The sequence below is a fragment of the Xyrauchen texanus genome, chromosome 19, assembly GCF_025860055.1.
Source record: "Xyrauchen texanus isolate HMW12.3.18 chromosome 19, RBS_HiC_50CHRs, whole genome shotgun sequence".
Lineage (NCBI taxonomy): Eukaryota > Metazoa > Chordata > Actinopteri > Cypriniformes > Catostomidae > Xyrauchen > Xyrauchen texanus.
The window spans coordinates 15,640,339-15,653,035 of NC_068294.1; the positions used below are offsets into that span (position 1 = coordinate 15,640,339).

Sequence of the window (12,697 nt, forward strand, 5' to 3'; positions counted from 1 at the left end):
TTTAAATCTTTCTCCCATAATCTCTGAAGTGAATTGAAGTTCCGTCCCCCAGACTCACAATTAACAGGGAGTAATACACTGATGCCTCATGACCTTTTCCAAAAGCAGTAATCACCACTTCTAGTATCTGCTGCTTTAGGGGGGTCTAAACTATTCCCAAAATCAGTACAAAGCAGGTGTTGCACCTGTAAATACTTATAGAACTGAGATCTGGAAATCCCAAAAAGCTGAACCAAATTTCGAAAGGATCCCAACTCCACTCTCAGATAGGTCACCGAGTGTAGTAACCACCCTCACAATCCACTCTGACCAGCAAAAAGGGGATTTATTTATACATAATTTGAGGTTCAGCCATATGCTCCAGGCAACATTTAAATAAATGTCCGAATTAAACACTCTGGACACTTTTGTCCACACCGAGTGCAAATGCGAGATAACGGGGTATAACGTAACTTCTCCAATTAGTTTGATAGAAAGGCTTTGTAATGGTGAAATGGGGGCAAGAACTTCCTGTTCAATACAAAACCAGGGAGGGGCTCTCTCAGGTGGAAGAGACATATGAGCCAAATGTCTGAGACTGAATGCATAATAATAAAACAAAATCTTGGGTAGGCCTAGCCCACCTTTGTCAATCGGCCTATGTAATTTATTGAAATGTAATCAGGTACCATTCCAAATGAAGGACTTCGCTATGCTATCAAATTGCTTGAAATAAGAGAGGGGGACATCTACAGGGAGAGATAGTAGCAGGAAGTTGAATTCTGGAATACAATTAATATTAATAACATGAACCTTCCCAATCATACATAAATGTAATGAAGCCAACCTGCCCACAATGCTCGACATTTTTATATTAAGGGGTCAAAATTAACTAACTAAATAAGACAAATTTGCTGGGAATAAAATGCCCAAATACTTAATGCCCTATTTGTGGCCACTGGCACCCGGCTGAAAAGCAGTTACTGGGCAGTACACTGTCAGAGCCAAAGCTTCACATAAATTAACTCTGTATCCTGAGAACATAGAAAAGGAATTAATAATTCTGTGAAGTCAAGGCATAGATCTAGTGGGGTTGGAGACGAATAGTAAAATATCATCTGCGTAAAGCAAAAGCTTATGCGCCACACCTCCTGCCACCACCCTGGGAAAATCATCCTCCTTTCTTATCATGGCTGCTAATGGTTCCAGGGCAAGACAGAGCAATAATGGGGAAAGAGGACAACTCTGCCGGGTGCCCCTATCCAGATTAAAATAATCTGAAATTAATCCATAAATTTGTACCACTGCTACTGGGTGTCTATAAAGTAACTTAATTCATCCAATAATAGTATTCCTAAACCTGTAAGGAATTCCAAAATCTTAAAACGATAACCCCATTCTACCACATCAAACGCATTTTTCAGCGTCAAGTGAGATGGCAGCGACTGGAGTCTGATCATATGCCACTGACCAAACGATACTGTTGAAACGCCTAATAAGAAATGTGACCTGAATAAACCCAACCTGATCTATATGTGTAAGAGATGTCATAACTTTACTCAATCGCTTTGCTAGGATCCTAGCTGGATCAGGGAAATTGGATGGTAACTCTTAAACTCACTTGGATCTTTGTCCTTTTTAAGAATCAGACTGATCCGGGCTTGTGTCATGGTTGGCGGAAGCTTTCCATTCTTTAATGATTCCATATAAACTTCTAACATAAGTGGAGCCAGTTCTGTAACATAAGATCTAAAAAATTCATTGGCAAAGCCATCTGGCCCCGGAGCCTTGCCTTTAGGCAGGGCCTTAATTACCTTGTCAATCTCCTTTAAGGTTATCTCAGAATCAAGATAATTTTTTGCTCAGTCGTCAATTTAGGGAGTTCTACTGGTTCCACAGTTTCTAATATCTTCATCAGTAGGCGAAGACCTGGAAGTATAAATATCAATATAGAATTCTTTAAAAGCATTCTTAATATTAATGACAGAGGTAAAAATTTCACCACCAGCAGATTTCACTGAGGGAAATGGTAGAAAAATAATTTCTCTGATTTATATATCTAGCCAAAAGCTTCCCTGCTGTGTCCCCCGACTCAAAGTATGACTGTCTTGCCCTGAATAGCCAAAACTCCACCTTTCGCAGTATTATATCTGTATTTCAATCGGGTCAATTCTCTGAGGCCATCAGATGACATTCGGTGCTTCAGCTCTGCCTCAGCACTTTCAATATTCCCTTCCAACTCCACGAGTTCTCGTGCTTTGGACTTTTTGATGAACAAGGCATCCTGTATGATCAGATCCCAGACCAGGCCTTCAGTGCCTCCCAAGCAATGCCCACAGAGGATACGGAGGACCAGTTAGTCTCCATATAAACATTAATTTCAGTCTTTAACATTGGTTGGAATTCAACAATTTTGAAAAAGGGATACATTAAAGAGCCAACAATTTGATTTCATTTTCTCCATATGTGGCAACACCTCTAAACTCACCAGGGTGTGATCTAAGACTAAGATGTTTCCAATTGAGCAATCCACAACAGATGAAATGAGGGACTTTGATATATAAAAAAACTATTCTAGATTAGATCTTATGGATGATGAAAAAAAATTATAGTCCCTACCAGATGGGTTCAAAAGTCTCCAAATATCTGTAAAACCAAGATTGTTACACGTCCAGTGAAGTGTCAATGTTGCACTTTTGCTTCACTATGATCAAGGACTGAGTCCATCAATAGATTAAAGTCTCCTCCCAATATTATATCATGAGGGGTGCCAGCGGCTTGCAACATCCCTTCAAGATCTATAAAAAAGCAATCATCATCAGCGTAAGGTGCGGAACTGTTAGCTAAAATCAACCTTTGCCCCAGAATTTCTGCTAAGACAATAATGACACTTCCTAATTGATCTTAAATCTGTTTGAGACATTTGAATTGTAGATGTTTACTTAAATGTAATGACTCCCCTGTTCTTACTTGAGCCAGCACTAAAGAAAACACGTCCAGCCCTTATCTTCCCAAATTTTTTAGCTTCTTGTGGGGAAAGATGCATTTCTTGATGAGACACTATATCATATTTCTTGCATTTAAGAAGATAAATAACTTTCCTTCTTTAAGCAGTGCCCCCACCCATTCACATTCTACGTGTAGAGAGATAATCCACTCATATTAACATTTGACATGTTATAAAAACCACTTTCCCCATTAGTACAACAATCAAACCCCAAACTCTCCCACCTAGTTCATGATACAAAAATAATTAAAAACTAGCAAAGTGCGCAGAGCTCGTTGTTCACACATCTGACCCCCGCATGGCGCCACGCAACTTCAAGTTTTACGTTCTAGCTATAGTGCGATGAAAAAAATCCACTTGGGCCCTTAACACATGTGAGTAGACCTCACCATAGCCATTTGTAACTGTTAAACTGAAAAGCTTTAATAGAGATCTATGTTGCAGATTGCCACCAAACTGCCCAAAATACACCAGGAGAGAAAATGTGTGCGTGTGTGTGTGTGTGTGTGTGTGTGTGTGTGTGTATTTAGGGAGGCAGATGCCTAAGGACAGTGAGATTGGGGACCAACCAACCCTTTGCTGGCATAACAAGGCTCTGAAACCCAAGCTCAATGGAAATATTAAGAGAGAGAATCCATGGGTTTAGAGAGAGAGGCCTCGGGATTTAAAGAGAGAGACAGGGAACTGCAGCTGTAAGAACGTCTCTAAAATGAAGCGTCCATCCCCACTAAGGGATCTGTACATGTGCCTGTGTGTAAGTGTGTGATTGTGTGTGTATATAATAAACAGTATTCGCATGCTTCAGCACCATCAGGAGTCTGTATACGCCAGCCACAGTTTAAAATCAGATGATGATAAGACCACAAATGAGAACTAATAAAAGGACAGATAAAACAACAGATAAAACAATGTCATCATTTGCTTAGAACTTGTCGCCATTTGAGTTCAAAGACTCTAAACAGGCCTCTGTGTTATGGCTGTTAGCAAACTGGATCCTGATGACTCAAGAGTGTTTGGTTTGCAAGTGTGCAGAAGGCATCAGTTAGAATATACAGTACATCAGCGCTTCCATTTGCTGCCAAGATCCAGTAGATAACGGCTGATTTAGAAACTTAGGAAATCCTTTTAAATGGGATGCCTGGACTGAGATATGTGCAATCTGAGATTATAAACAGAGCGGAAGAATATTTAGGATGGGTTACATGTGTCATGAAATGAAGTCACGAAAGATAGAATACTGCAAGTGCATACATTCACTCACTGAAACAAATATCAATACTCCAAGACAGACATTCACTTGCGCAATAGTGATTTACAGAATCAACTGTCCAGCTATGGAAGTTTGAGAGAAAACACTTGTAACACTGTTGCTAACAACAGCAAAACAGTCGCTAATGAACAAATACGAACAAACATAAAACTGGAAAGAGTCTGTTTTTTTACTTCTGTATTAATTAAATATTTTTGAGTGAAATGGAAGATTCAATGAGAGAAAATAAGATAAATGTGTTGGACTTGATTTTAACCAGGAATGGCTTGGACTTAAAAAAAGTTTAAATGTTAAAAAGTTGTTGTTACCAACCAGAATGGAGACCGTTCATTGGAATGAAGAGGTTAAAAAATAAGAGGGATTTACAACATTGTATCAGAGGTGGAGAAAGTCATAACATTTTAATGTAAAAACCTTAATAAATAAACAATGAAAATCGTAATTACATAATTTTAAAAAAATAGTTTTTCACAATTTGTCACATTTAATAATTATTTTTTTTAATGTACAAATCCATGTATTCCATCGATAAATATGATATTACAGTGTTGTGAATAAGTATGTGCCCCCACCCCGATTGCTTCTGTTTCAGTGTATATTTCATACTAAATTGTTTACAAAATTCTAACAAAATCTAACATAAAACAAAGGCAATCTGAGTAAATACAAAATACAGATTTAAAATTATCATGTTATTTACTGAAGAAAAAAAATTATCCAATACCAACTGGGCCGGTGCGAAAAAGTATTTTGCCTTAATTACTAAATTCCCAAATCTATGAGACTGCATTCATAATGGGGTTCAGCTGGACTAGACACACCCAGGCCTGATTACTGACAGCCCTGTTCAATCAAATCAACACCTAAATATAACTTTTTCAGAAGCATGAATTTGGCTAAAAAGGTCTCACCCAGTACCACACTATGCCAAGGTCGGAAGAAATTATGAGATAAAAGGTGATAGAAATACATCAGTCTGGGAAGGGTTACAAAGCTATTTCAAAGGCTCTGGGACTCCAAAGAACCAAAGTGACAGCCATTATCTCCAAATGGAGGCAACTTATAGTAGTGAACCTTCCCAGAAGTGGATGATCTTCCAAAATTCTTCCAAGAGCACATTGACTACTCATCCAGGAAGTCACAAAAAAGCCAAGGACAACATCCAAGGAACTGCAGGCCTCTCTCGCATCAATAAATGTCACGGTTCAGCGGCTCACTATCAGAAAGACACTAGCCCAAAATGGCATCCATGGAAGTGTGGTGAGGCGAAAAACACTGCTAACTCAGAAGAACATTAAGGCTCGTCTGAATTTTGCCAAAACACGATGATCCTCAAATTTTTTGGGAGAATGTACTGTGGACTGATGAGTCAAAAGTGGAACTGTTTGGTAATGAAGGGTCCTGTTAAATCTGGCATAAATCAAACACAGAATTCCACAAAAAGAACAAAAACCTACAGTCACGCATGGTGGTGTTAGTGTGATAGTGTGGGGATGTTTTGCTGCTTCAGGGCCAGGGCGACTTGCAATAATTGTTGGAAACATGAATTCTGCTCTCTACAAGAAAATTCTAAAGAAGAACATCCGGTCATCAGTCTGTGAGTTGAAGCTCAAGTGCAACTGGTTTATACAGCAAGACAATGATCCAAAGCATAGGAGTAAGTCCACCTCTGAATGGCTCAAAAGAAGCACAATTAAAACTTTGGAGTGGCCTAGTCAAAGTCCTGACTTGACCCCATTGAGATGCTGTGGTAGGACCTTAAAAGGGCAATTCATGTTTGAAAACCCTCCAATGTGGCTGAACTGAAGCAGTTCTGCAATGAAGAGTGGGTCAAAATGAAACCACACCGTTGTGAAAGACTGTTATTGCGTGGATCTCGTCTTTGGACACACATTACACAGAACACATTAAACCTGAAGGATGTTGAACTTCTCCACTATATTACTGCCAGTGATTAATCACAGACATTTTTAGTTGTATAGGGTGCAATTAGGTTTCATTTGCAAGTGATTTATTTGCATTGTAGAGAGTTGCACATTTAGTAAATGATTGATCTTGGGATATAAGCATAAATGTCAAGATAGTTCAATTGAAGTGTGCATCGGAAAATGTATTCTTTTTTTTTGTTGTCTGGGTGATCTCTTTTCATTAAATTGTGGTCAGTGTGAAAGCACCTTTAAAGGGAGCATGGAAAAGAGAAAACTTAATATAAATCTGATTATGTCCCCACTGAGAAAACCAGACTATGAGCTGGTCTCCACCAGCCTGGCTTGGCCACATGACCTACTAGACTATTCTAAATAAGTTTAAGCTTTTTATTTGTATTTTTTTCCAAGAATTAAATTACGACCATTTTTGGCACAAGAAACCTTGATGAACATTATAAGTGTCCCACAGGGTTAAAAACAAAATGTGAAAGAAGAGAAGAATATGTCCTCTTTAAATAAAATTTAATGACAGAGCGTACTGTGCTCTTCAGTGTCTCTATTTTCAGCTCCATTTCATTCCTCTTTTGTACTCTTCCACACAATCTCTCCATTCTCTCCTTCCTCTGGGTTTTTCTGCACACTATAGCACTCTTTCATGTGCAAGCAGCAGAAGGGACTTTGGTCTGCCGCAAATTTAATGTGATTATTGAGTCACTGTTCTTTGACCCTTCCCATATTATCTCGCATTTCCCTCCACTGAGATAATCAGCCCCTTTCCGAAATCCGGAGGAGACCTCAGACACCCCTCTCTTGGGTAGATGAGGGGCCTCCTTCATCCATCTGGTCTTTCCTTATATGTTTTCATCTGTTAAAGGGATAGTTCACCCAAGAAAATATTTTATATGCATTTAAAAATTAAAGAATATACAGCCTGCTCTTTTCCAAACAACAAAATGGATGGTGATGTATAATCCTAAACTCCAAAAAGAACAAAAAAGCATCATACAAGTACAAATACTAAATACAACTTGTGCACTATACTCGAAGTCTTTGGAAGCCATAAGATTCAGAAGACTTTGAATAAAGTGCACAAGTTTTATGTACTACTTTTATGGTGCTTTTTATTTTTTGTCCTTTTTATCCTTGGAAAAGTGGATTGTATGGAAAATTCTGCCAACATTTGTATTTCAGAGAAAAAGAAAACAATACTAGGTTAGAACAACACGATGACAGCATTTTCATTTAACTATTCCTTTAAATGCAAAGGACTAGAAAAGAACCTAAGGGAAGGGAAGCATATTGTTCCAGTGTTTTTTCCTGCAATGTGAGAACATGGCAATTCCCATCACTGCTGCAACTCTGAGCACTAAGCGGCGGAGAGAGAATTCCTCCTTGTTTTCTTTAAGTGTGTTGTATAAGCATGTGCATATGCATGGGAGTGCGGACGCTGACATTTCAAACGGCGGCTGTCAACTTTATGGAGTATGTCTCTCTTTTCTCTCCTCTTTTTCCTTCGCTTCATTCATCATGCTAAACGGCCATTTGACAGAGTGAGAGCCGTCCATCATCACCTAAACCCCACCCCCCTCATAGCGGGACATGCACCACCCAATCGGGGGTTCCGCTGCATGTGTGAGAGCCATATGAAATGATTTCTAGAGCCCTTAACGTCCACAGACAACAGACAAGACCCTCCCTACGGGGGCCAGCTGACCTGTAGGGTGTGTGTGTGCGTGAGTGTGTTTCAAATGGTTTCCTTCTTTCAAAGCGGATGGTTTTGCATTTCATAGCCAATAGAGATTCCCCATCAGGGAGTTATTGGCCTGTACTGTGTGTGTGTGTGTGTGTGTGTGTGTGTGTGTGTGTGTGTGTGTGTGTGTAAAAGAGGGTCTCAAACCCCTGCTCTTAATACATGACCCCTTACACTCTTTTAAATGACACCAAGCTGTGCAACTACAGTGGGCTCCCAAAGTCAAGACCACTTGTGAATGCTACCATTTTGCATTTGTCTTTTAAATAATAAACGTAATAATAAAGTAAACAATTATAAATATATTATTAATAAAACATTTAAGCCATATCACACAAGAAACAATGTTGTGAATATCAGCTGTGATTAGGGTGTAAATATTTAGTACAACAGCATGATTGCAAGTGTGATTTTGTTTATACAAAAGTTCTATAAAACAAGCATTGGCACAATATGGCCAGTTATTTTGTCTATTTTTGCTCTACCATTGAGAAATGTTCCAAACTAAAACAAATAACAGGATAAAATGTCATTAGCACAATTTTATTGGAAAAAACAAACAAAAAAAAAAAACTACTATGTACTTAACCATTTGATGCAAAGTACTTATTATGTACATACATATTGTTGCATTGTAACTACATTTAAAGTATTTGCATTTAATTACATTTGTAGATACACTGTTAAATTTACCCCTAACCCAAACTTTACCCCAAAACCTAACTCTAAACCCTTATCCTAACCCTACCCTTACTCCTAAACCTACCCATACCTCAACCTCAGTAGCAGCAAATGTGGATATTTTGCAGAACAACATGTAGTTACACAGTAAATACTGCTTGTACATAGTAGTTAAGGCCTCCTAATATAAAGTGTGACCAAAAAGACAGTATTTCACAATTACTTAGTATGGATATGTCCCTCTTTTGCTTTAACCTTGTGTGACCCCGCGCATACATGCGTTGATGTTATATTTTGGCTTCGCTATATGCAATGCATAATTTAAATTAATTTAAACTGACTGATCTCAGATCAGGAGACTGTGCTGTCAATAAGGGTAAAACGTTCGAAGCACTGAGTCAGCTGAGTTTGTCTTTGGGAGAAATGACAACAAAAGTACATCTGGTAAGAAACCTAATTACGTTTTTACATTGAAATCTTTTTGAGTCAAAAGAAGAGTTTCATCCAATATCACATTTAAAATTGTTTAGCAGTTTATCGTGAAACGCCACGCTGGTAATACTTATGTATACTTTTGTGCACAACAGCTCAAGGTTTTCATTAGAAATCCTATATTTGGGGCTTGGGTAGCTCAGCAAGTAAAGATGCTGACTTCCACACCTGGAGTCGCAAGTTCGAATCCAGGGCGTGCTGAGTGACTTCAGTCAGGCTTCCGAAGCAACCAATTGGCCTGGTTGCTAGGGTGGGTAGAGTAAAATTGGGTTAACCTCTTTGTGGTCACCATAATGTGGTTCTCGCTCTCTGTGGGACATGTGGTGAGTTGTGCTTTAATGCTGCGGAGACATAACATGTGTGGAGGCTTTACGCTATTCTCCGCAGTAACATGCTCAACAAGCCACGTGAGAAGATCCACAAATTAAAAAAAAAGCAACTAAGATTCGTCCTCCGCAACCCGGATTGAGGCGAGTCACTATGCCACCATGAGGACCTCCCTGAAATCCTAATGTATTATGTAATGTCTGTAACATCAAAAAAGAAAAGAATAACCAACACTCCTGGAAACATAATAAACTATTTGATAGTTTCTATAACTTTGTATTTAAAATGTCAAAACTTAGTCCTGCTATCCATGTATTTTTAATGTACACAGCAGTCACGCTCGGGTCTCAGGAGGCTAATGACGGTTTACACTCAAGCTACCATGGACTCCATAAGTTTGTGCAAAACCTGATGATCCATGTTATCCCGCATGATTTGAGAATGTTCCAAAGAGCATTGTGTGTGCTTTTGTACAAAGGAGAATTGTTAGTAATTTGTATTTAGAGATTTGGTGTTTTGTATTAAGTTTTAGTATTTAGAGATAGAGCATCGACAGAAATGTGAGGAAACACTTTGGATGAAAACGCAAAATAAAATATGTAACAGCTCTGGAACAGGGGCTCCACTGGGAATTATATCACATGCTTTTACATACCAGGGGAGCCAAAGTGATCTGTCAGCTGCCATGTCATTTCATCTGTCCTCAGAGCTTGCACTACAAAAGGTGACATGTAACTGCTTTTTAAAATAAACATACACCTCAGTCTCCATACTCACATCCAGGGTGTCCTCGTTTATCACCAGCAGGCCCATATTCTTCGTGAGCAGCTTGCAGGAGTGTCCTTCAGGAAAAAAAGAAAACTCATTACTTAAACCTCTTATTATGCCTGAAAACATACGATATGCATGCAAGGAAAAAACACCTTGCTTGGCATTTGAAAAATGATGAATGACTCGTAGCAACTTAGTATTTCAATAATAAATCAACATAACATAGATATTCGATGTGTAACCACAGCAACAGATGAAAGAAATGACTAATTGGCAGACTGATATGCGTATTCAGTGATTACTGTTTACAGCAGACCAGAGTGGAATACTCCCACACCTCATTGGTTTAACTTTACTGTTCTCTGTTCATATGAGATCACAACTGGAAGGCTGACAGAGGGCTCTTTCAGCGTGATAAAAATCATGACATATCCATTCATCCATCAGGATGTGTCTAAACAATATAAAGGACTGAACAAGTCCATTTGTGTTTAATGGGTATCCGACACCTCAGTTTGGCAATTGGTGTCCTAGGGGAACTGTGTGTGTGTGTGTGTGTGTGTGTGTGTGTGTGTGGATATCCCTAAATTACTAAATTACTGGGTAAAAATGTACCCTAAAGTAAAATATTGATAAGTAATCATTGTGTATGAGATGGCATGATATTTTATCTTGATCTTTATATAGATATTTTAGTAAAAATTCTAAGCCTGCATATCCTAACTTTACATAATTTTTTATTTTATGTTTTACCGTGGGCCAACCAAATAGTGAGCGAAGCGCTATGTTAAAATAATTGTCTTTGTTCTTTGTATACTCAGCAAAAAAAGAGACGTCATCTCACTTTCAACTGCTTTTATTTTCAGAAAGTATCAAAAGTAACAGTCAGTATCTGGTGTGGCCTTGGTGTAACGCTCATTCCTTCGATGATAAACACAAGTCCTACAAAACCGTGACTCGTCTGGCACTTCTTGCCAGTCCTGTCTGGTCCAGCAAAGGTGGGTTTGTGCCCATAAACGATTATGTTGACAGTGATGTCTGGTAAGAACCTGCCTTACAACAGGCCTACAAGCCCTCAGTTTAGCCTCTCTCAGCCTATTGTGGACAGTCTGAGCACTGATGGAGGGACTGTGCATTCCTGGTGTAACTCGGGCAGTTGTTTTTGCCATCCTGTACCTGTCCCGCAGGTGTGATATTCGGATGTACCGATCCTGTGCTGTCTCTTCTCACCTAACCATCAAATAACCAACCTGCTGAAACTGAAAAACTCTTGCTGGACTGGATGGATTTACAAAGAGACACCTGCATGATGCAGCAAAATTCTAAATGAATCAGGAAAGGAGGCATCGAGGTTGCACACAGTGATTTCATTGGCTCTGTGCTGCAAAAGGGTGGGTTTTCATTCAGTCTATTTGCAGTGGTTTTGGGTTAGAAGCGGGCATGTTGAGTTGTTTGCGTTGGCCACATGCTGTTTGTTTGGGCTTTAATCTCTAAGGTTTTACAGTGGCACAGCATGGCTAGCTTGCCTGTCTTCAGCCCAACTCCCTGCTCAATGGTCTGATACATTAATAAGGTAATCAGAGGGCTAGTGTGAAGAGAACTGGAGCGGTTTCATGTACTCTGTGCGAAAGGCGGCCAAATAGCTCTAAGTGCCTGCTAACCCGAGATTAAACTGAGCTTGACTTCACAGTGCTGGGGCAGGGGTACAATTCACTTCTGATTTTGGAGAGTACAAGTGTGGGAAAAGAAGAAACCTTACATTTATAAACTTGCTGTGGTGTTAACATATGCAATAATGTTTAAAAAATAAAAACATAATTTACGTTAATTTGTTTCCCTTATGTGGCTAAAAATTAGCCAAATCTCACTGTGTGGTGCTGTCTGGTATCTGCATCCTTATATAACTTAGGGGTCAAAGCGGGGACAGTATAAAGGGTAGGAGATGGACCGCTTCTAGAAAAAATGTATATGAGAAATTGCTCAATATGGCGGCTGTAAGAATGGTACCTTTCAGTTAAGAGACCATCACCTTTTTGATAGTTTTTTTTTATTAACTGAACAAGCCTGAAACATACAGCGAAGCTGTGAAAGGACACCATTGTTGTCAGATTTTACATGGTTCCCTGGACAGCCATTTTCAGGTCTCTCCAGAGATGTTCGATTAGGTTCAAGTCTGGGATCTGGCTGGGACATTCATATTCAAAGAGTTGTCCCTAAGGCACTCTTGCATTGTCTTGGATATGTGCTTGGGGTCATTGTCCTCTTGGAAGGTGAACCTTCGGCTCAGTCTGAGGTCCTAAGCGCTCTGGACCAGGTTTTCATTAAGGATATCTCTGTATATTGCTGCATTCAGCTTACCTTCAACCAGACCAGTACCCCAGTCCATGCTGCTGAAAAACACCCACACAGCATGATGCTCCCACCACCATGCTTCACTGTTGGGATGGTATAGCACAGGTGATGAGCGGCGCCTGGTTTCCTCCAGACATGAC

The 12,697-nt window shown here is 39.4% G+C and overlaps 1 protein-coding gene across 2 annotated transcripts in view; it reads right to left on the bottom strand.

Annotated features, from left to right (window-relative positions):
- The window catches only part of LOC127660235 (phospholipid-transporting ATPase IA), a 199,093-nt gene that overhangs the window by 74,235 nt on the left and 112,161 nt on the right, over positions 1 to 12,697 (bottom strand). For both annotated transcript variants that reach the window (XM_052150366.1, XM_052150365.1), the window contains one exon: positions 10,212 to 10,276. In XM_052150366.1, coding sequence (XP_052006326.1) covers positions 10,212 to 10,276 — 65 coding nt within the window. The remainder of the gene's footprint in view (positions 1 to 10,211; positions 10,277 to 12,697) is intronic.